General features: G+C 41.0%; 1 protein-coding gene across 4 annotated transcripts in view; it reads left to right on the top strand.

Annotated features, from left to right (window-relative positions):
* The window catches only part of MAP4K4 (mitogen-activated protein kinase kinase kinase kinase 4), a 232,675-nt gene that overhangs the window by 166,039 nt on the left and 42,076 nt on the right, over nt 1–24,560 (top strand). For all 4 annotated transcript variants that reach the window (XM_068268252.1, XM_068268254.1, XM_068268253.1 and 1 more), the window contains exons 12-16: nt 3,907–4,117; nt 8,698–8,859; nt 15,625–15,711; nt 19,169–19,402; nt 20,952–21,113. In XM_068268252.1, coding sequence (XP_068124353.1) covers nt 3,907–4,117; nt 8,698–8,859; nt 15,625–15,711; nt 19,169–19,402; nt 20,952–21,113 — 856 coding nt within the window. The remainder of the gene's footprint in view (nt 1–3,906; nt 4,118–8,697; nt 8,860–15,624; nt 15,712–19,168; nt 19,403–20,951; nt 21,114–24,560) is intronic.

Below are 24,560 nucleotides of genomic sequence, written 5' to 3'. Positions count from 1 at the left end.
CACAGTATAGTGTAGTACGTATTGACAATTGGGTAAATGAAACGATTATAATACAGTGGTGTGAAAAACTATTTGCCCCCTTCCTGATTTCTTATTCTTTTGCATGTTTGTCACACTTAAATGTTTTTGCTCATCAAAAACCGTTAACTATTAGTCAAAGATAACATAGTTGAACACAAAATGCAGTTTTAAATTATGGTTTTTATTATTAAGTGAGAAAAAAAAACTCAATCTACATGGCCCTGTGAGAAAAAGTGATTGCCCCCCTTGTTAAAAAATAACTTAACTGTGGTTTATCACACCTGAATTCAATTTCTGTAGTCACCCCCAGGCCTGATTACTGCCACACCTGTTTCAATCAAGAAATCACTTAAATAGGAGCTATCTGACACAGAGAAGTAGACCAAAAGCACCTCAAAGGCTAGACATCATGCCAAGATCCAAAGAAATTCAGGAACAAATGAGAGCAAAGTACTGTAATTGAGATCTATCAGTCTGGTAAAGGTTATTAAGCCATTTCTAAAGCTTTGGGACTCCAGCGAACCACAGTGAGAGCCATTCTCCACAAATGGCAAAAACATGGAACAGTGATGAACCTTCCCAGGAGTGGCTGGTCGACCAAAATTACCCCAAGAGCGCAGAGAAAACTCACCCGAGAGGCCACAAAAGACCCCAGGACAACATCTAAAGAACTGCAGGCCTCACTTGCCTCAATTAAGGTCATTGTTCACGACTCCACCATAAGAAAGAGACTGGGCAAAAACGGTCTGCATGGCAGATATCCAAGGCGCAAACCACTTTTAAGCAAAAAGAACATTAAGGCTCGTCTCAATTTTGGTAAAAAAATCTCAATGATTGGCAAGACTTTTGGGAAAATACCTTGTGGACCGACGAGACAAAAGTTGAACTTTTTGGAAGGTGCGTGTCCCGTTACATCTGGCGTAGAAGTAACACAGCATTTCAGCAAAAGAACATCATACCAACAGTAAAATATGGTGGTGGTAGTGTGATGGTCTGGGGTTGTTTTGCTGCTTCAGGACCTGGAAGGCTTGCTGTGATAGAGGGAACCATAAATTCTACTGTCTACCAAAAAATCCTGAAGGAGAATATCCGGCCATCTGTTTGTCAACTCAAGCTGAAGCGATCTTAGGTGCTGCAGCAGGACAATGACCCAAAACACACCAGCAAATTCACCTCTGAATGGCTGAAGAAAAACAAAATGAAGACTTTGAAGTGGCCTAGTCAAAGTCCTGACCTGAATCCTATTGAGATGTTGTTGCAGGACCTTAACCACTTAACATCTCAGTCGTTTTCAGCTTATGCATCCGAGCAATGTTCACCTCCCATTCATTAGCCTATAACTTTATCACTACTTATCACAATGAACTGATCTATATCTTGTTTTTTCTGCCACCAATTAGGCTTTCTTTGGGGGGTACATTTTGCAAGAGCCACTTTACTGTAAATGCATTTTAACAGGAAGAATAAGAAAAAAAATGAAAAAATTCATTATTTGTCAGTTTTCGGCCATTATAGTTTTAAAATAATACATGCCTCCATAATTAAAACCCACGTGTTATTGCCCATTTGTCACAGTTATTTCACCATTTAAATTATGTCCCTATCACAATGTATCGCGACAATATTTTATTTGGAAATAAAAGAGCATTTTTTCCGTTTTGCATACATCACTATTTACAAGCTTATAAAAAAAAAATAGAGAGAAATATTTCATCTTTACATAGATATTTAAAAAGTTTAGACCCTTAGGTAAATATTTGGTTTTTTTTTTGATAGTAATGTTTTTTGGGGTTTTTTTTATTAAACATTTTATGTGGGCATTTTTGGGAGGGTGGGATATAAAAGTGTTTTATTTGGGGAAATATTGGTGTATTGTAATGTTTTTTGGCATTTACTTGTAGTTTTACTTTTTGGCCACAAGATGGCAATCTCGATTTTTTTTTTTTTTTTTTTACATGACGTCACTCTAAGCGTACAATGTACGCTTAGAGGGACACAGCTTCAGAAAGAGCGAAGCTTCCGAGAGAAGCTGGCGGTTTTTCAGCGGGGGAGAGGAATCAGTGATCGGGCTCCATAGCCCGATACATTGATTCCGTGGCTACTGACTCCGCGGCCGGGAGCACGCGGGAGCGCGCCTGTCCTCCTTGACGTTTTTATACGTCAAGGAGGACAAAGTGGTTAAAAGGCGGTTCATGCTAGAAAACCCACAAATAAAGCTGAATTACAACAATTCTGCAAAGATGAGTGGGCCAAAATTCCTCCAGAGCGCTGTAAAAGACTCGTTGTAAGTTATCGCAAACGCTTGATTGCAGTTATTGCTGCTAAGGGTGGCCCAACCAGTTATTAGGTTCAGGGGCAATTTCTTTTTCACACAGGGCCATGTAGGTTTTGAGTTATTTTTCTCACTAAATAATAAAAACCATCATTTAAAACTGCATTTTGTGTTCAATTATGTTATCTTTGACTAATAGTTAACGGTTTTTGATGAGCAGAAACATTTAAGTGTGACAAACATGCAAAAGAATAAGAAATAAGGAAGGGGGCAAATAGTTTTTCACACCACTGTATATACTCACAAACCAGGGTTACCTCCAAGTAACCACTGTACAAGCAGGTGAGGAGATTAGCCTGTCCTCACTCAGGATTAAGAAGTCGCTCTCCTGTAGACAGGAGAAATAAAGGGGTATCCCCCTCCACCAGGGGTGGATATCAATTATAACGTAATGAAGAACAGAGGCGCCAACAGGATAAAATCAATTCTTAAAACTTTTAAAATTGCTTATGAGGCAGTGGTGGACTTACCCCCCACAAGCAGACACAAAAACTGTGTATTCAAAACCATCAAATTTATTGGTACACACCAGGGTTTTTTGCAACGCGTTTCGCAGGTATATTCCCGCTTCCTCAGGCAATAAAATATAGGATTATACACAGTACCGTCTCAAGGTCACGATAAGCGCCTCTGTGATTGTTTTGAAAACACAGTTTTTGTGTCTGCTTGCGGGGGGTAAGTCCACCACTGCCCACTAAGCAATTTTAAAAGTTTTAAGAATTGATGTTATCCTGTTGGCGCCTCCATTGTTACATGCAGTGTTTGTTTAGGACTCGGGAGCCCTGAGCCAATTTCAAATGCCTTGTTTGTTTGACTAGTTGATCTTTTTTTATGTCTGTGTGCGAGTTTTTCGAATACATTTTCCATTCGGCTTTGTCATTAAGTCTGGTACACACTTCCAATTTAGATTAGCCAATCATTGGTCAATTTTACCTTCACTATGTAGTTTGAGGGCCAAAAGCTTTTGAATACTATGAACAGATTGTGTAGCTAAGCTCTCACACGATATAGAGGTGGTAAAATTGGTCAATCATTGGCTAATCAAAATTGGATGTGTATACTAGGCTTAAAGCAATGTGCATATGTACCAGGCATGTCACTCACCAGATATGGTACCAGATCCCTCAAGCAACTTGGCTTGGCCAAGGGTGACAGCCTGCAGGTTAACGACATTTTCTGTTTCTATGCTGGGGGTTGGCACGAACGTGACATCACACAGTAAGTGGAGAGAGCAATAGTCTTGGCTAACAGAGTCAGGGACTGCTGTACACTCGCTGGATTGTTGACAGGTGGCCGTTAACTACCTTGTTTTAAATCCTGTTAGTCCTGGCATCTATTAGTGAAGTGAACAGAGAAGTGGGACATCCAGATGCAGCATCTGAATTAAGCCCCGTTGTAGCATTTTCACCACCACAGACCTTATACAGTACATTGCACAATTTCCCTGTCACCATTCAGTTAATCGCTGGGGATGGGATTGGCATGCATTGCAATGGTTTGCATAGTACAACAATGTCCCTCTGAATTGTCTTAATATATTATTTCTCTTTCAGCTCAATTGTTAACGTGCCTGGGGAGTCCACTCTTAGACGTGATTTCCTGAGATTACAGCAGGAGAACAAGGAGCGCTCTGAGGCCTTACGAAGGCAGCAGCTGCTGCAGGAGCAACAACTCAGAGAGCAGGAGGAGTACAAGAGGCAGCTACTGGCAGAGAGACAGAAGCGTATAGAGCAGCAAAAAGAGCAAAGGAGGCGCCTTGAAGAGGTACACAATCACTCTCCTTTTCCTCATAGACCAACATCAATAAGATTAGTACAGATTTGAATTTGAGAAGAGACCCAGACAAGAAAAGACCTCAGTTATTGTGCTTCTGACAGACCCCCAAAATAATCTTACAAGACCACAAGGGCTCACTCGGGCATTGTTTTACATATGTTTGATGGACACACTATGATTTTAGAATATCACTGCACACCCCATGAACTGGGCTATCACCTGCAGCATTGTACTGCAGTGAGACCCATGGCAAACAGCATGTGTTCTTTCTTTAATGGAGGACGCTGTGGATTGTCTTTGGATTCAGCATTCAGTAGGAATGTCATGTCAATGTCGCCTATTTCAGAAGTGCCTAAATAGTAGCGAAAGGTTATTTACATTACAGCTTCAAGGACAGTAGTGTCACAGTAGTATTCTTTTTATGTACAATATTAGCATCTTATTAATATAGCAGAGTGTGTAAAAATAAGCTATTAAAAGGTCAATTTTTTTTTTTTAGTAGCAGCGATGCTAATTTTCAGCACATTGTGTGGAAAATGCTTCATAAACGGGCTATAGAAAACCGCCAGTAACTACATGGCCTCCTAAAAAAAAAAAAAAAAAAAAAAAAAAAAAGACTACCGCAGGTTAAAGATTTGGCCATACTTTAAACACATTTTTAGATCAGCGTTGGGCAAACTACAGCCCGTGGGCCGGATCTGGGGTGCGCTGTTACACTGGCTTGCTGAGAGGCGGCGGGATTACATTACGCGTTTCATCAGATCTGATGAAGGCGCATCGTGCCAAAACGCGTAATGACGTCAGACGCACATTAACGGCAAACCACGCCCACCCGGAAGCGAGATGACAGCCCAGGCTATCGGAGATCGCGCTGCTGGCCACAGCGCGTCGTCATCTACCATCCGGTGTCTAAGTGGCTGGCTATACCGCTGATAAGCGAACTTGACTTTCACGTTTGTGAGTATATTTTTAACCTTTCAATAATTTTTTCCCTTTGATAAATGCACTATGGAGCGCTCTGTATTTATTAAGAGGTAAAGGCCCTGTGAGGTAGATTTTTTATTTATTTATTTTTTAGAATTTAATCTAATTGTATTCAGAATAGAAAGAGTAAAACAGGAAAAAAAATTGTCTTTGTAGAGGGGATTGAGGACTGCTACCAATACCATATAAAGGACTTGTCCTGTGTTCTCCCATGGTCTTCAGTTTTTCACTTGGTTGAGAAGCTTTGAAGAACCACTCCAGTGAAAAACATTAGCAGTTAAAACCTGACAGAACAGACAGGTTTTAGACTACTCCATCTCCTTATGGATAATTCTCAGGGTTTTCTTTGTTTTCAAAAGCATCTCCTGAATGGCAGTTGCACAGTCTAACTGACAAAATAGTGTGCAAGTGAATAGGGAGGCTGGCTGGTATCTTAATGTTTTGGCAGTTAAACTGCTGTTTAGGAAATGCTTTAGAAAACAAAGGAAACCCTGAGAATCCACCATGAGGAGATGGGCTAGTCCAAAACCTGTCCGTTCTGTCAGATTTTAACTGCTTACTTTTTCTGCTGGAGTGGTTCTTTGATTAGACAGTTGCTACAAAGTTCATTTCAGTCATGCCTGGCTTCTACCAATTAAAATGAAATGTTCAGATATGGATGTTCTGGAATTACTCCGTAAATCTCATCTCTATGTATAGGAAAGTGCTAGACTAAAGGTGGCCACTAATGATCCAATCTTTTTTATCCAATTTTACCAAATCTATATAGTATAAGGGTACACTGAGTGAATATATTGAATGGATAATTTAGGCAGTTTCCTCATATTACATAGAAATGGTATGATTGGATGAAAAAGATTGTATTATTAGTGGCCAGCTTTAGTATAAAACGTGACTAGCTGCCTCTCCGTTCTTGTCTTTAGGATAAGGACAATAGCAAACTTTAAACATAAATAATACAATTTAAGAGTGAATTGACTTTCTCCCCCTTCTTATTCAGGTGTAAAGAGGCCCATACACCTAACTATTTTCCCGCCGATCTACAGCAGATTCGAACACTGGGATCGAATTTGCTGTGAAATCGTTGCGCAAACGTTGACCGAACGATCGATTTCTGACCGAAATCGATCGTTCCTGTCTGTGCGGAAGATTTTGCTCGATCGCCGGCGGGTCGAGAGGGCATAGATAGTGGCGTTTGAATGCCTGACGGCCGACGCAATACAGCGGCAATACATTACCTGCTCCGGCGCTACGTGTCCCCGCTGTTCCTTCTCCGCTGGGCTCCGAGTCCGGCAGGCTTCACTTCTTCCTGTCCTGGCAGGAAGTTTAAACAGTAGAGCGCCCTCTATTGTTTAAACTTCCCTGGACAGGAAGTAAAGCTGGAGCCATGGAGCCGAGCGCGGAGAAGAAGACAGCGGAGACCGGGGGACTCAGGCCGGCCGGATCAGGTAATGTATGCAGGGGGGGGGGGGGGGGGCAGCGGCAGCTCCACAGATGGTGATCGGTTTCATGCTGAAATCGATTCACAATCTGTTTGCAGTAAAGGCAGCCATATGATCCCTCTCTGATCAGAGAGGGATCTATCTGTTGGTCGATCTGAAGGCAAATCAACCAGTGTATGGCCACCTTAACACTATATATTGCACAGAGCCATACAGCCAGATAATTACCGGGCTGTTTCAGCTATTTCAAATGAAAAAGCCGATCGTCTGTTTTAGGTGCTAGTTTTTGAGCACCTGTGTTTTTTTGATGCTCGGTATAACTTGAGTGTTTTTCCATGGTGAAAATGTCAGCGCAATGGAGGTGGCCTCCTGCAATGGAGGTGGCCTTCTGTGACCTGCTTTTCTTGGGCTTCTCCACTTATGTATATTTGCAATGCAGCAGATCCTATATGTTTACAAATCGGTAGGAAATTAAAGCATGCTCACAGATCGAAACCGGAAGGATTTTACTTTCTGTGCTGTGGTTTCCACAGTTTTGTCACTGAGCAGCGAGGGCTGGGATAACTTTTGTCAGCACTGGTGTGAGGTACTGACTTAAAGTGGGTACACACATTTAATTATCACTGGTCACTCATTGGCCAGTTTTACCACTTCTATGTAGTATGAGAGCTTACCTATGCTCTCTGCTTAGTATTCAATATTTGTTGATTCCACGGAGGTGGTAAAATTGGTCAGTCATTGTCCAATCAAAATTGTAGCTGTGTACCAGATGTAGGAGTAAACTGATTCCACTTCATCTTGGTGCAGAAATATAGTGTGTACACAACTTAAAGTGAAGCTGTGTCCAACTATTTATGGAGTGAGAGTATAATCAACCAAGAAAATTGTAAATTTAAAAAACATAAACAAAACTAATACATTCGTGAGGGTTCATGGCCCTCTTAAAGTATTATATATATATATATATTATAAAATGTTAATTTCTTCTGGAGTAAAATGCACTATAAGTTACCATTTCCCCATGTTGCTGTCACTTTCAATAGACAGTAAACTGCTGACAGATTTTGGACTAGTCCATCTCCTCATGGAAGATTCCCAGTATTACCTTTATTCTTTACAAAAGCACTCCCTGCAAAGGATCTATACAGTGACTTCAGACAGTTTCCTTACTCATTTGCACACTGCCTTGGCAGATGGACCAAGCAATTGCAGTTCAGTAAGTGCGATTGTAAATAAAGCAATAACCAAGAATCCTCCATGAAGATGGGCTAGTCAAAAACCTGTCAGATCTGTCAGATTTTTACTTTTATTATTATTGATTTATAAAGCGCCAACATATTCCGTGGCGCTGTACAAAGTAAGAAACAAACATGGGGTACATAATAATACAGACAATGGTATCTAGTGTATGTAACAATGACATAGGAGAAAAGTAATAAATAGTGTATTTTATATAGAAATGTGCATTTATATTGATGAATATATTTTAAAAAAATTCAGATTCGTCATAATAGTTGTCCTTTAAGCTGTACCCACTGACCAACTGTCACAATCTCTAGCCATGTAGTACTTGTGACATGATTTTGGGCTTGAGTCTAATGACAGTTGGCCAGTGGGAACCGCTTGGCAAGAGAGGAAGGGATTGGTCACGGTTTCTGACTCTAGCCAGAGTCTCACTCCTCACACAGCCCATTCAGTGTTTTCAGGCAAATAGAATTGATCAATGAAATTATACTTTTCTGACTAGCTTTCAAGTGGCATTCAGTTTAGAATTGGACAAATCTAAACTACAGCAACTTCAAATTGCATTCGGTTTAGAATTGGGCCAATCTAAACTGCAGCAACTACATTTTATGCCCATTTCCAAGATGCATGCAATTTGCATTGCATTTGCACACAGGTTATAGAAATGTGTGTAATCTCTAGTTATCAGCTCTACAGTCAGTGGGTAATACCTGACAATCCATTTACAGCTGTAGAAGCAGTGAAGAATATTGTGTACGTGAGAGGAAGTCATTTCATTGAAAAGCTGGACAGAAAAATATTTTCTAATGTATAGAGCCACTTAGAAATAATACAGTGTTGTGCGTCTGTGAATGTCATGTGATGAGAAGTTATAGATGTATGTTTTTCTCTGTGCAGCAACAAAGAAGAGAGCGAGAGGCTCGGAGACAGCAGGAGCGGGAGCAGCGAAGGAGAGAGCAGGAAGAGAAGAAAAGGATGGAAGAGATTGAAAGGAGACGTAAGGAAGAAGAAGAACGTAGAAGAGCTGAGGAAGAGAAGAGACGAGTAGAAAGAGAGCAGGTTATTATTAAACCAGCATTTTCACACGTGTGGGTCTCGTAACAGTGTTTGCACTATTCAGCAGTCGGTTCATTGAAACACTGAAGCACTACATTATACAATGGGACACAATTTCACTACATTTTATAGTAGCAAAAAAGTTTCTGTACCGTGTTAGCCAAACAAATTATAGAAGTAGAAAAAACGTTTTGTAAAAAATAATACATTTTAATGGCTAACTGATAGTTAAATGATGCAAGCTTTCTGGGATCTAGTCCCCTTCGTCAGACATATTTCCAGATGTTAGCTGAAGTAAAACACTGATGCAGGTAAATAGTAAACACAAAGATGACAGTTGTGCTGGTTACTGTTTAGCAGTTAGGTCTCAGGTGATCAACAGGCTGGTGCCAGTGAGTTAGTGCAAGCATACATGAAAACCAGCAGGTTTCTGAAGATCATGAAGCCAGATCAATCATGTACAACTGTCATCTTCGTCTTTACTATTTACCTGCATCAGTGTTATACTTCAGCTAACATCTGGAAATATGCCTGAAGAAGGGGACTAGATCCCAGAAAAATGGCTTCATTTAACTCTGTCACTTAGCCATTAAAAGGTATTTTTTACAAAACGTTGTTTTTTCTACCACTATATTTTATAAATTTCCAGTGCTTCTCTAGGAGTGAACAGTAGTTTTGATGTGAACATATGCTCACTAGTCTGTACTGCAGACAAGTGTATATTGCAATTGTCACTAGTAGCCATTTTGGAAAGTCTAGTGTCCCGATTGGCCTTATTGGTATTCATTAAGCTTGATGAAACTAGCCCATCATTCACTGAGGCGTAGTGGCTAGTACCTCACTTGCTTTGGTTGGGGCTCAGGTCTGCATGGAATTTGAGGGGCTTTCTCTCACATCCCAAAACACATACTGGGAAATGAATTGATTGCTTCCAGAAAATTGACCTTAGACTATGATGGGAACATGAGACTATAGCTAAGGCCGGCATTTGCTTGTGAGGCTCTCTCAGGCAGTTAATGGCTAGAAGTGATTGAACAGAATATGTCTTGTGTGTGAATTATAGAGGAGATGAACTGAAACAGCGATTAAAGGGAATCCGAGGTGAGAGGGATATGGAGGCTGCCATATTTATTTTTAAACAATACCAGTTTCCTGGCAGTCCTCCTAATCTGTCTCTCTAATACTTTTAGCTATAGACTCTGAACAAGCATGCAGTAGATCAGGTAATCTGACTCAGGTTTTACTGGATGAGCCATATGCTTGTTCCAGGGTTTTGACTCTGACACCACGTATGCCAGAAGATCAACAGGGCTGCCAGGCAACTGGCATTGTTTGCAAGTAAATAAGTATGGCAGCCTCCATATCCCTCTCATCTCGGGTTCCCTTTAATATAGTCTGTGCCTGCTTTTATTTGCCCTATGTTGTTTGTACTCAATGAGATAATTGAACACTAGAAGTGGCTGATTACCATCCTCTAAGTCTTAGCCATACCAGTATTATAGAATGGAGAAACCTTCTGCACTTAGGGCCATATCCTATTCACTTTTCTCCTGAGTTTTCTCCAAGTAGATATTTTAATACCTTACCAATAAAATACTTTTAAAGCTCCCACCAAGCAAGCAATTACTTTAAAATGAGTTTGATATTACCTTTTTACTTTTTTAGTACTTTTTTTAACCACTTAAGCTCTCAGTTGTTTTCACTTTATGCATCCGAGCAATGTTCACCTCCCATTCATTCGCCTATAACTTTATCACTACTTATCACAATGAACTGATCCATATCTTGTTTTTTCCGCCACCAATTGGGCTTTCTATGGGGGGTATATTTTGCTAAGAGCTACCTTACTGTAAATGTATTTTGACAGTAAGAATAAGAAAAAAACTTAAAAAAAATCATTTCTCAGTTTTCGGCCATTAAAGTTTTAAAATAATACATATTACATATTACATCCATAATTAAAACCCACATATTGTAATTGCCCATTTGTCACGGTTATTTCAGCGTGTAAATTATGTCCCTTTCACAATGTATGGCGACAATATTTTATTTAGAAATAAAAGAACATTTTTCCCGTTTTGCATCCATCACTATTTACAAGCTTATAAAAAAAATATAGAAATTTTTCATCTTTACATAGATATTTAAATAGTTTAGACCCTTAGGTAAATATTTGTGGGTTTTTTTTATTGTAATGTTTTTGGTTTTTCTTATTAAACATTTTATGTGGGTATTTTTGGGAGGGTGGGAAGTAAATAGTGTTTTATTTAGGGAAAAATTTGTGTAGTGTAATTTTTTTTTACTTTTAGGTGTAGTTTTACTCTTTGGCCACAAGATGGCAACCTTGAATTTGTTTACATGACATCACTCTAAGCGTACAATTTACACTTAGAGGGACATAGACTCAGAAAAAGCGAAGCTTCCGAGAGAAGCTGTCGCTTTTTCTGCGGGGGAGAGGAATTAGTGATCGGGCACCATAGCCCGATTCATTGATTCATGGGCTATCGAATCCGCGGCCGGGAGTGCGCATGTCCTCCTTGACGTTATTATACGTCAAGGTGGACAAAGTGGTTAATGACTAAGTACTGAAAAGTTTGTTACATACTGTAAGTTGAGAAATTATCTCCTTGGAGAAAACTCTGAAGACAAGTTAATAGGCTATTGAGGTATGCCTTAACGTAGTATGCCTTACTGTATTAATTCACAAAAATGTGTGACAGTCATTGACCCTGAGCACTGGGTTTACCATAAGGTGACTGGTAAACAAGGCATTTAACCAGTTTGCTAAGTGCCTACTGTACATTCACTTAGTTGGCGATGTGCCTGTGAATGTTACTCTTGCGGTTGCAGCCACCTTGTTAGCGATCGTGCATGCTACCCACAGCTCAAGTACAGATTGGCTTTCTCCAAAGCCAATCTAATGCTAGGCATACACAGTACATTTCGTACCGTGTAATCAAGCCGCTGACGACTCGATTGATGATTTCCGACTTGTCCTATGACCCGCCGGATCAATTCCGCGCTTGATACCAGCGGGCAGGACAAAAGAAAAAAACGAACCGAAGATGAGGTAGTGCCTCGAGCGGGAATCGATCCGGGTGCCCGCGGGGACGCGCCGGAATCGAGGCAGCGGCTCGACTACACGGGTGAAAACGTACCGTGTATGCCCGGCATAAGTGTTTAGTTAGGAATTATTACTGTTGCAACAAGCAACAGAGATCATTTCAGTGTAAAGGCCGTAACCTGCCATTTCCTGCAGGGTGGAATGCAGCTGGAGCTGCATTATAACCAGACAGGAAATGTTTGGGAAGAACTAGTGGCCAAAAATTATATTGAAGTAAAAACAAGGTATAGATCATTTTGGTGTGACAAGTAGTGATAAAGTTATTGGCGAATGACCAGCAGGAGTGTGATATGTAGAAAATGGCTCTAGTTTTTAGGGGCAAGTGACCTAGGGTAGGGGGGGTACATATTATTTTGGTGCCGCTCATTTCGGGCAAAAGGGAGAGCAGAATGATGGCTCTCCCTGCTGCCACTAAACTCCGAGGCGGTGTTAAATATTATTCCCCCTCCGAGTTGTCGCAACTTGGAGGGAGATGTAGTTCGGCGTCTGGTAGCCGCCCAAGCCCCGAATTACCGCTACAGGGGGTACACATCATAGCATTGCTGCTATGACCGCGTCCAGCTTCGGTGCTCAGCTCTCAGAGCCACGCGCCGAGGTTAACGGATTCATAGGGTAAGGAAGTGGTTAATGTCCTTGCATTGTTTTGTTGCAGAAATAAAACTGTACTAGATTTCTTATACTTCAATAGAGAAATATAAAAATGGCCTTGTTTCGGACTCCTTTCTAAACTAGACTAGTTTTCAAACTGTAATACTGGATTTCTGGCTCCAGTCTTTCTTCGCCAGGTATGCAAATCACACACTTTATCTGTGTATTTGATTTAAATGAATCACTCAAAATATAAAATCTAAATCTGACATTTTCAGCCTGATTGAGTTTTTGAAGCCAAAGTACACAAAAGGAAAGATTTCCTCTTAATGAAACTAGTGTCCTATATTCTCACTTCCATCATTCCTGACTATGAATGAAAGCAAGAAAAGTTCCATTAAACTTAAGTGGATCTGTTAAGTGCAAATGTAATGAATTCATTGATGCACTATTAGCCTTGTCTTGAGAATGCCATGTACAGATTATTGGCAGATTCTGCATGCTATGTGATCCTATCTGCTGTCACAATTTTAAATTTCAACTTGAGTCCTCTATCCTGTTTTGTGTATTTGATCTTTATACCCAAAGGAATGCTGCAGCCCATTCACACAGTCACTTTGGCAGTGAAAATCCTTTTACCACCTGGGTTTCCTCGTTCAGGGGAAGGTGGGGAAGTGCAATATGATAGCCTCTAGTGCCGACAGCTACTTAAAGAATTTTGGTGGAGAGATCAAGTGTTGAGTAGCCTGGAGTTATGCCATATAAGCTAGCATATCAATCTTGTGGGCACGACTTTGATTGTAATAACATATGGAAAGGGATTCTTTTTTTTTTTTTTTTTTGGCATTGTTACTAAAAAAGAGAAACTTGGCTTTTAGAATCTTAAACTATTGTTGGCTTTGAAATGTAGCTATTGCTAGTATGTTGTTACCTGGTATTCAGCTGGTGAAGGACACAAGAACCATTTACATTTTTTGAAAAAAGGGAAGTGTGTTGCTAATTAGTTCAGCTGCTGCATCAATTATTTTAAGCATCCGAAAACCCAATTTGATTGTGAAGCTGTCTTTATTGCAGGAGTTGTTAGGCTACTTGCACACTATGCATGCTGCTTGTGCAACCTGAAAAATAGGGCCACAATGTAACTTTGTTGAAAAGTCGCATAATGAATTTGATGCCCCACGTACAGGGAAGCATATGCTACAAAGAAGTAGGTTTCGCTGACACTGTAATCGTGCATGTTGTCTGGTAACTGCATGCTTTAAGTCCTTCTGATGGAATCTGCTGCACAGCACTACTAACGCGCAGATGTAAACGTATCATTGCAATATAATTGCACCACTTTGTCACTATTATATCGTCCATTACACCACAATGGATGCAGTATGAAAGTACCCTACAGGATTTGGTGTAATTTGAGGTGCAATGTCAGGCATCCAAAACTTTGAACTCCTTGTAAGAACCCCATCAGACATTGCATGGTCTGTGGTGGTGGCAGTGCTGAAGACACACGTGCAGGGCTTCTAAAAGAGTGTCAGACGCTGACCGCTTTAGAATTTAAGTTAGAGATGGCTTTTTATTAATATCACTCCTTTTATAAAGCACCAACACTTTTTGCAGCTCTTGAGGGAGTTGCACAGAACCATTCACACCATATTCTACGGCTAAGCGACATTTACTATGTAAAATATCTTTTCCTCATAGCAGGGCCAGTCTGGTCAGCTGTTTGTAAACTATCAGTGTGTTTTCGGACTATATGAGGACGTTTTGGCATATAAAATAAATGCACATAACACAGTAGGAACATCCAGATAGCCAGTCCATAACACTTACTGTGGATGCTGTTACCTACAAAAGCAGAGTTTCTCCACTAGGCTCGAACACCCTAAACAAGTCATGTTTTCAGGATTGCCATTTCCTTGTACAGTTGATAATGCAGCCTCAGTAGCTGTTTCATATTAAAACAAGATCTGTTGAGGTGCTTGGAACACTAGTGTTGGGAAACACTGCACCTTCCTCTGCAGAAAAAAATTAGTCTGTTTCAACTTGAAGCATGTGAATTTGCATGCTAATCTCTGGGCACGAAAACGCAAGTGAATGCTAATTCACATGCATAATCGCAAATGTTTTCAAATTTTGTTTATTATTTCTATTGACATTAATGAAAACTCGAAAAAAACGTGAATGGGAAAAGTGAATGAAAACCGCATGCAGTGTGCAGATCTGAGAACACTACTGTGCAGATTTTTTTTTCTGCATACAATGGAAACGGGCCCATTAAAATGCATTGCTATGTGAATTTGTGTGCAGAAAATGCACAAGAATTTGCATGGTGGAAATGGGCCCTAAATCACTATGTTTAAGTCTAATAAACTGGTCCTACTTGGTAGTCATTTTATGAACTATAGTTTTAATGAGCAGTAGCTTGTAGAGGTCACCTGTTTATTTTCATAATGCAGATTTCAATAACGTGACTGTGATGCCTTCACTTTAACCTCTTTAATCCGATTTTTCTCAAAAATAAGTTTTACACAAGTTTAATGAATGTTGGCCATATTCAATTTTGGTTAAGGTAGAAATATTTAACCATTGGATGGTGGAGGTTAGATGGGGCTTTTTAGAGCCTTGTACCCCCAATGTGCATGTACTCTATTGGACGTGTATCATTATGTATTGCGGGGGCACCTGGTGTTGCTCTTAGTTCTGGGGTTCAGGAGTTGGCCTCTAATGTGGTTGGTTGTAGTCTGTTGATAGTTGTATAAGTTGAATTGTAGCTTATAAACCACATCAAGGAAACTTTGGTTGTGCCACAATAAGTCAGACTGGAAAGTTCACCCGATTTTGCTGGTTTATTTCTGGTGATGAGGTACATTTCCATAGAGGCAAAGTCTTCTGCTTTACATGTTTTGCACCTGCATTACTTGCCATTGAGGTTGCCTTCTGATTAACCTGGTGTCAAGGGAATATCTCCCATCTGTGGATTGCTGTTTATGAGTGTGGAGGTTACTTACATTCTCAAGTTTGCAAACCCTAAAATGTCTGAAATATTTTGGTGGCAGGAGTACATAAGACGACAGCTGGAAGAGGAGCAAAGGCACTTGGAAATCCTTCAACAGCAGCTGCTTCAGGAACAGGCCATGTTACTGGTAAGAGGCAGTGATCTGTTGCTGTGGCTAATAAGCTGGAAGGTCAGCTTTGTTCAAGCACAGCTGCTCAAGCTGTACAAACAATTAGCTGGTTTTGGTGTGGGTGGGGGACTGTCATAAACTTAGATTGACAGGCACAGCTTCCTCTAGGTGCTACAGGCACACTGTGAGCTGCTTTCATAATACAGCAGTCACACCACAGCTGCTGTACATTTTGGTAGATTTGGTGAACATGTACATAAGCTTTATGTTCTTTTGGTACACCTGCCAAGTAAGATGCTGATCTTAAGATTTTTTTTGTTTTTGTCATAAAATTTTAAATAGTTTCAAATACAGAAGAGTAGCTGAAGTTAACAGTTATCACACAGTTCTCTTTAAAAGCTGGTCCAGATGGGCGTCTGAGCCAAATGCTAGTGAGCAGAAAAGCTTTTGACAACCTTTCGGGGGTCCTTCCCATCTGATCATTGCGTTGTGTTTTCACCCCTACAGGGGGACATAGAAGTGCTGCACTTAGGCGATCCTAGAAGCTATTCTTTGCTTCCAGGATTAGTTGAGATGCCCGGGAACAATGGGATCGAGCAGCGTTTGCATGAAAAGTAAATGATGGTATCGGAGTTTAAAAAGCACTGACACTTAATTTGAACAGGCAGCGCTTGAGCAACAAGTTCCACAATAGTAGTATAACCCTTTAGCAGCCCATTTATTTACAGGCTTGCAAGTGTGCTCTAGGCAAATTTATTTTAGCACATTTTTTTTCTTTCTTCATTATATTTCCTCGCTTCTAATTAGTACTGCTGTGATGTGTATTTATGGCCACTTGTCACTAGGGGGCAGTGTGAGACAGGACTTCTGCTTTCAGTTTCTATACTTTCTGCTAGTAGAGAGAGATCAAAGCATTCTGTAAATTTACAACACGAGTTCTGCCAGCTGAGGTCAAAAGCAGTGCACTTATCTCAAATGAGAACCCTATTGAAGCTGCTAATGGGTTAAGGCTGGTAATAACGCCCATGTTATCCAACCCTTAAAGGTAACATTAAGTGGCATGGGACATGATGCGATAGACGTGTATGTACAGTGCCTGGCACGCAAATAACTATGCAGTGTTTATTTTCTTCTTTCTCTGCCAGAAAGGTGTATTATTTAGCTATGCAACTGACAGTTTTTAGTGGATAGATATAAAGCTCAATAGTTCATATATTTAACACACTGCGACGGGGACAGACTATTTCATTGAGCTGCGACAAAACCGTAAATCATCTTTTTTAAAGCAGTAGGATTAGCCATACTATGCCAGGGAAAAAAATATAAGTAGATAAATACTTGATCTACTTACATAACACATGTATTGTACTGTCCACGTTTTGATTTCAGTGAATGTTATATAGTAAATGAAGAGAATTCTGTTCCTGGTGGGGCCATGTCTTTTGCCCACAGTTTGAGGCTAAATCCTGATGTCATTTTTTACCTTTACTTTTTTTCTTTTCTCGTCCAATCACTGAGTCACCTCAGCCTTGCTTGTAAACACAAGTTAGCAGGGGATCGTGTTTCAGATAAGCAGCTGGCAGGGAAATAAAGGGAAGAGGAGGAATGTATTATAGATAAAAAGAACCGCCAGCATGCAACTGTTTGGCACGGACTACTAAAGGGCCCAGTGCTCCTTAAAGGAATACTTAAGCCAAAAAAAAAATATATTTACTCACCCGGGGCATCCCTCAGCCCCCTGAAGCTGATGGTGCCCTCGCAGCCCCGCTCCGATCGTCCTGTCCCCGCCGGCGGCTACTTCCGGGTTCGGCGACAGCTGCCAACAGGCTGGGAACACGAGTGATTCTCCGCGTTCCCAGCCGCTATATCAACCTCTAGCTGCTATAGCGTATATATATACGCTATAGCAGCTAGAGGGTGATATAGCGGCTGGGAACGCGGAGAATCAGCCGCGTTCCCAGGCTGTCGCCGAACCCGGAAGTAGCCGCCGGTGGGGACAGGACGATCGGAGCGGGGCTGTGAGGGCACCATCCAGCTTCAGGGGGCTGAGGGATGCCCCGGGTGAGTAAATATTTTTTTTTTTTTTTTGGCTTAAGTATTCCTTTAAGTATGTAATAACTCCAAACCATAACAGCAGAAAAAGTTTTGAATGCAGGATTAGCATCTTTATCACTTAATACACTCAGACCAGTTGCTGTTGAAATTTGATTTTTATGGTGACACTCCCGCTTTAAATTTTCATACATTACATGAAACTGTGGGGTATCTTAAAGTCCTTTTTGGAGTAGGAGGATAGATACAATTGTTAACATCTTTAGTTTATTTTCACTTAAAGCAACAAGTACACTAGAATTCATCTGATTTCTGAAGTTGTACTGTAAAATGTGTATAGATAAATGCATAGTAAATGATCCTGGCCTTAAGAATACAAGTATATCCCCAACTTAACCCTTCAGGCAGTTGTATGTTCCAATTGACTTTCCAACCTGAAATCAGACTAGGCAAGTTCTGGTAGACGCACGTCCACGCAGCTTGACTTGTGCATAAGCGAGTCAGAACTGCAGTCAAGTCAAATTGCAAAATGACCATTTTTCAGTTGATTTTGATAGGTCTGCAGAACAATTTCACTTCTGATCAGTAGACAATCCTGTCCTTTTTATTAGGTCACCCATTGATGGGAAGTGAATATTAGCTTATGTGTACAAGGCCTGAGCTGTACCAGAAGTGACCGTTGTGAGCTGTTTTAGGCTACTTGCACACCAAGACGTTGCGTTAGGTGCAACGTTAAGGTCGCATAACGTGCACCTAACGCAAGGCCTGGTGCTCTTCGATGTGGACGTCAGAGTGAGCCGCGTTGTGCAGCTCACTCTGGCGTCTGTGATGCGCACTCTTGGACGCATGCGGCATCACATGGTCCCGCCGGCCAATCGCCGCACAGAGCGGCCGCACCAGGAAGTAAACACTGCACGTCACAACGTGCAGTGAATATTAATTAGCCATCTGCCTGGCCGCTCTCCGCTCCTCCCCAACATGACTGCGCTTGTGCAAACAGTCTAACGCGGCTTAAGCCGCTGTTACGCCATAGCATGCTGCCCTTTCGGCAGAACGTGCTGCGTTACATGTAACGCAACGTGGGCTGTGTGAACAGCCCACCTGTGTTGCATTGCTGTGCGTTGGGGGAGCGTTACAGGCGCACTAACGTGCGCCTGTACCGTCTTAGTGTGTAAGCAGCCTTACTCTACTACCAGTCTCAAGAGAATTTTCCAAACGCATATCATTAAAATTGGTCCACAGGAAGATCTCCGATGCCATTGACACAAGATGATATTATAAGATCATATGTGCTTGTTAATTTGTATAAACTTGATCTTGAATGAACCCAAGGCCTGTTCTGGTAATAACTTTGCTTTGTGTGAATACATTTTCTTAGTGGGTATGTGGAATTGGGTATAATAATGGAGATGTTTATTTTCAGGAATACAGGTGGCGCGAGATGGAGGAACACAGGCAAGCAGAAAGGCTTCAGCGTCAGCTGCAACAAGAACAGGCCTATCTCATGTCCTTACAGCATGATCATCGGCAGCAGCCACCACAGCCCCAGCAGCCCCAGCCTCAGCAGCCCCCTATGTCACAGCAAGACAGGAACAAGCAAAGTTACCATATCCCAGAGTCTAAAGCCCACTTTGAGCAGGCTGAACGTGTCCGAGAGGTAAGCCCCTACACAGCCTGGTGCTAAAAGTAATTGTTATGGCACTCTGCATTATCTAATATTCACGCAGGTTAAATTAGGTTTGGAAATTATAACTTTTTAGGCCACCATAATGCACAGTTGTGTGTCTGCAGTACACTTTCTGGGCATGCCTTTATTAAAGGGAACCTGAAGTGAGAGGAATACAGAGGCTGCCATCTTCATTCTCTAATCAGCAATGCCAGTTGCCTGACTTGTGTGCTGATGCTCTGGAGCTATATCCAGCTGGCATGTGTTTTTTTCACCTTATGAAGCATTATAAAATATTTCTGAATGAATTTGGAGAGTGCTGGTCTTCCCTATGCTTTGGAATCCATTATTTCTGTCAGTGCTCAGATAGATTGCTACACCCATTGCCTATTAACCAGGAGTGCGGACAAGAGCCCATATTCATTTGTTGCAGGTGTCTGACGTAACACCTGGCTGTTATGCTGAACTTTAGGCTTTAGTTAACTGACTTTAAAGTGGCCTGATACTCTGACATAACATTCAATAAAAAAATGTGTTTTCCGACTTTTTATTACTCATACAGTTATCATATGTGCTTTTGTGCAAAAGTAATATTGTCTGTCTACAAATTACAAGTTTCCAAAGTGTAATTTCTTGCCCTGAAAGCTGCATTTTTATCCAGCTGCTTATTATTATATATGAAAATCTTCTAATGAGCTGTTTTGAACTGTGTGTGTGCTTGAAGCACAGAGAGCTTCTCAGAGAGGGTTTTCAGTTGTTTTCACACAAATGTAACAACATTGGAATGTAAACAAAGATACTGTTCTCTCCAATCTGGATGAGTATTTGAAGCTGAATAGCCTTTCCATAGCAGGAAAAAGTGCTGTTTAACCATTTCACTGATGTTCTGTTATGCTGGGAATACACGGAGCGATCGATTCCCGGGTATCGAGCGGGGAATCGATCCACGTGGTCATCGGACCTGTCGGATATTATCAATTGAGCCATCAGCGGCTCGATTGATAAGGAACTATCGCTCCGTGTATGCCCAGCATTGCACATTTTTTTCTGGGATAGTAGCTTTAAAGGGAACCTGAACTGAGAGGGATATGGATGTGTCCTTTTAAACAATACCAGTTGCCTGGCAGTCCTGATCCCTTTGGCTGAAGTAGGGCTCAATCACACAACTGAAACAAGCATGCAGCTAATCCTGTCTGACTTCAGTCAGAGCACCTGATCCTCATGATCATTCAGGGTTATGGCTAAAAGTATTAGAGACACAGGATCAGCAGGGGAGCCAGGAAACGGGTATTATTTAAAAGGGATAAATCCATATCCTTCTCAGTTTAGGTTCCCTTTAAAGCTGTAAGGAATCTTTTAGAGCAGAGTAGAAATGCTGCCTTTCAGACCACTTTAAGGCAATGAAGATGGCAGCCTCCATATTCCTCTCACTTCAGGTGGTTCCTTTTAAGATGGGATCTGACAGTGTGCCCTGGACACGTTATTTGACAACATTTCACTGCTACTGCAAGAGAATAATCTTGTGTTTTTATTTATCTAGGCAGAAGAGCGCCTTAGGAAAGCTACCCAGGGCTCTCCTGAAGCACAGTCCAAACAGACAGGGAGAGTGTTGGAATCATTAGTGCCTTCAAGATCTGAGTCTTTTTCCAATGGGAATTCTGAGCCTGCTCAGCCTGCCATGCATAGGCCAGTGGAACCTCAGGTATGACCGTGCCTGCTAATGAGAAGCAGCGCTGTTATCAGTGGTGCGTGCTGCCTTGCCAGATGTGCTTACTGCAGCGATCTGTAAATTGAAAATGTCATTCTTGTTATCGTGTGTTCATTGCAGCACGGTTTCTGCTTGTTATGGCTAACTAAAAGTTCTTTGACAGTTTTACATCTAAATATATATTGCTTCTGACCCCTGAAGAAACTTTTAGACATGCTAATTTAGAGAAACATTTTTGTGTCTCAGAAACTGCATATATGGTTGTGCATCATCTTGAATTTAAAGTGGTGTAATCAAGATTTCACATTCAGAGCCGCCCTTACTTTGTCATATATTTTTCCTGTAGACTCTCCTGCTATTTTAGGGATACGGGGGGCCGGTGTCGTAGCATAGGAGATCATTGTTTGTTCAGTATGGGAAGGGCCAGTTTAAAGTGTACCTGAAACGGGGGGTTAAAAAAATTTATACGTACAGGTACCTGGGGTTCCTCCAGTCCCCTCCAGCCTGATCACTCCCACCAGGGCTGTGGAATTGGAGTCGGAGCAGTTTCGGGTACCTGGAGTCGGAGTTAGTCGGAGTCAGATGATTTTTGTAACGACTCCACAGCCCAGGCTCCCACCCAACCCTCCTCCGCTGCCTGCAGCTTCCGCAACTGGCCCCAGTAAGTCGTCCAGTCGGTTTCAGATGGCACAAGTGCAGAATGCTTCCGGCCAAGGGAGCGTAATGGGGGACCACACACACCCGACTGTACCTGCACAGTATGCCCCAGACCAGAGGACTTTCCGGGGCGATTTGCGGAGGATGCTGGCGAAAAAGTAATCAAGCTGGAGGAAACGCCAGGTATGTATACATTTTTTTTTAATATACCCTCGTCTCAGGTTTACTTTAATACTTATTGACCTATCCAAATTTTATATTGACGTTATATTTAATATATTATAAACAGATTTAAAATCAACAAATACATGAAAAGTTGTCAGTGCCTTCAAAATGTAAGTAGCCTGGTGTTGTGTACTCTGCACTATTGTGATAATAATAATATAATAATAATTCTTGTGCAGAGTACACAAAACACCAGGCTACCTACCTTGCAATGTTAACTTTTCATGGATTTTGTTTATTTTAAATCTGTAGCGTTTTACAAAAATGTTAATTGAAGGCCCTTTCACACGGAAACGCAATGCTATTCTTATAAATATGATGTATTCCTATAAATGCAAAATAACAACTATGGGACTTTCACATCATGTGGTGCTGCACTGTGTGTTCAGATGCAGAAACTGGCCAATGTGTGTCTTTACAGGGGCAGTGAAGCATACTTTGTACTGTATAGTCATATTGCACGTGTGCGGTGTGACTTTACTGCAGCGTTGTGATGGTATTGCAATGCAACATGCACAGTGTGAAAGGATCTCCAGGGCCCTTTTCACACTGTCAGTTGCATTGCAGCAGAAAATATCATGGCAACACCATGCAATTATATTTCTATGTGGCTTTCACATTGAGTGCGATGCAGCGGGTTAAATAAGTGCGGTGCCGTTATCAAATAAACTAGTTATTTAATAACTTCAGTGTGAAATTTGGTCTCTTTAGCTCACTGCACATCTATTATTATTGCTATTATTATTTTATATATTTATTTGCGTTAAGTTCTATACTGTACAGTATTTAATTATAAATAATTATAAATGGCTAATGTTAAGAAAAGGTTGCCAACAGTAACAGTTTCTACTCTAGTTCTTCCCCCTGGCATTGTAAGTTTATTATGCTGGGCAATGAGGATTATGTGTCTGGTGAAAGTGCACACACATGATCTATGAATGCATTGTGCTTGTACTGCCATCACTACTGTACCTGAAAAAAATCAAATGCAGTAGAATAGGAGGTCCTGTTTTCAGGAAACCACAATGCAATTCAAATGTGGTTGAAACATCCATGTATACACACCCTAAGGCCTGGAACCCACTGAAATCCGCAAACGCAAAACGCAACCGCTAGCGTTTTGTCTGAGCAGTTTGCAAGCGGATTCATGCGCGTTTTCGGTCGCGTTTTGCAACAGTGTATTTTTTTGCTCAGCGGTTGTGTAGCGTTTTGCGTTTCGCGTTTTTATCCTGATTGGTCCTGTGAATTATTTTTAATTTTGTTACAGTGTGCTGAACCACAAAACGCTAGCAAAACCGCTCAGTTTAGGTTTTGCTGAGCGTTTCTGCTAGCGTTTCAATACTTTACATTGAAGCGCTAACGCTCCCAAAATGCAGCAGGTTCTGCGTTTGCGTTTCTGGGAAACGCAAACACTCCTGTGGAAGTTGCCCCATCCATTAACATTAGCCCAGCGTTTTGGCAAACTGCTAGCGTATCGCAGTGCTGCCAAAACGCTGCCAAAAGCGCTCCTGTGGGTTCCAGCCCTTATAGTGAAATGTTAATTAGAAAAAAGGCTTGCTTTAAAACTCATCTGTGCTGCACAATTCTTTGTACTTCAACATTTTTTAAATAAAATTGCAACCTCGACTTCCGTACTGTTTTTGGAACATAACATAGAAAGACATGAAAAAAATAACCCCACAATCTCTGACCTTAAGTGCTTCAGTTAATTATATTCTACATTGGCATGCAAATGGGCATAGTATTCAATAATAGGTATGCAGCAAATAATAATATATAATTTGACATTAAATGCGAGCACTTTGCAAAAATGGGTATATATGGTGAGTAATATTTTATAAAGTGACCATTAAATAACATGGAATCAAATGTGCAACATAGCATAAGCAGTAAGTTTTTTAAAAGTGCATGGTGCACTATATACCCTTGAAAAAAAGTGCTCGTGCTTAAAGAAATGTCCGCCCATATGCTTTGTTCATAATCATTATTAATAATAAATACAACTCGCCATACAAATGCATAATACTATTCAACAATGGGTATACAGCAAATAGAAATTAATGACATAACTTGTCGTATAAATGCAAATACTATGCAAAAATTGGTATATGGTGAGGAACATTTCATTGTAACAAAGTCACAATTAAATAATATACAATCAAGTGTGCAACACAGCACCAGCAGCAAGTTTTAAAAGTGCATACCATGCCCTTGAAAAAATGTGCTTGTGCATAAAGAAAAGAGTCCATCCATGAGGTAAGACTATAAATAGAAATATAGAGCTATTTATTGCTATAAGAAATGCAGAAATAAAAAAAACAAATGCAAGAATCCACAACCAAATGGCAAACCGTAACCCACATGTGCAAACCAAAGTTAGCTGCTGGAGGAGTAATCAGAGAATAGGCAAATAGATGAAAGTACAAAGCCAGCTTCTCCACATAGGAGACCAGGAGAGAATACCGGGCGTCCCTGACCCAACTGTCCGTTTTGCCGAAGCTGCATCAAAAATAGTGGCTTTTGGGTAGAAGTTTATATAGTCTGTGGGGATATTTGAAT

Source organism: Hyperolius riggenbachi, chromosome 2 (genome assembly GCF_040937935.1).
Source record: "Hyperolius riggenbachi isolate aHypRig1 chromosome 2, aHypRig1.pri, whole genome shotgun sequence".
NCBI classification, from domain to species: Eukaryota; Metazoa; Chordata; class Amphibia; order Anura; family Hyperoliidae; genus Hyperolius; species Hyperolius riggenbachi.
This window is presented reverse-complemented; position numbering and strand designations above follow the sequence as displayed.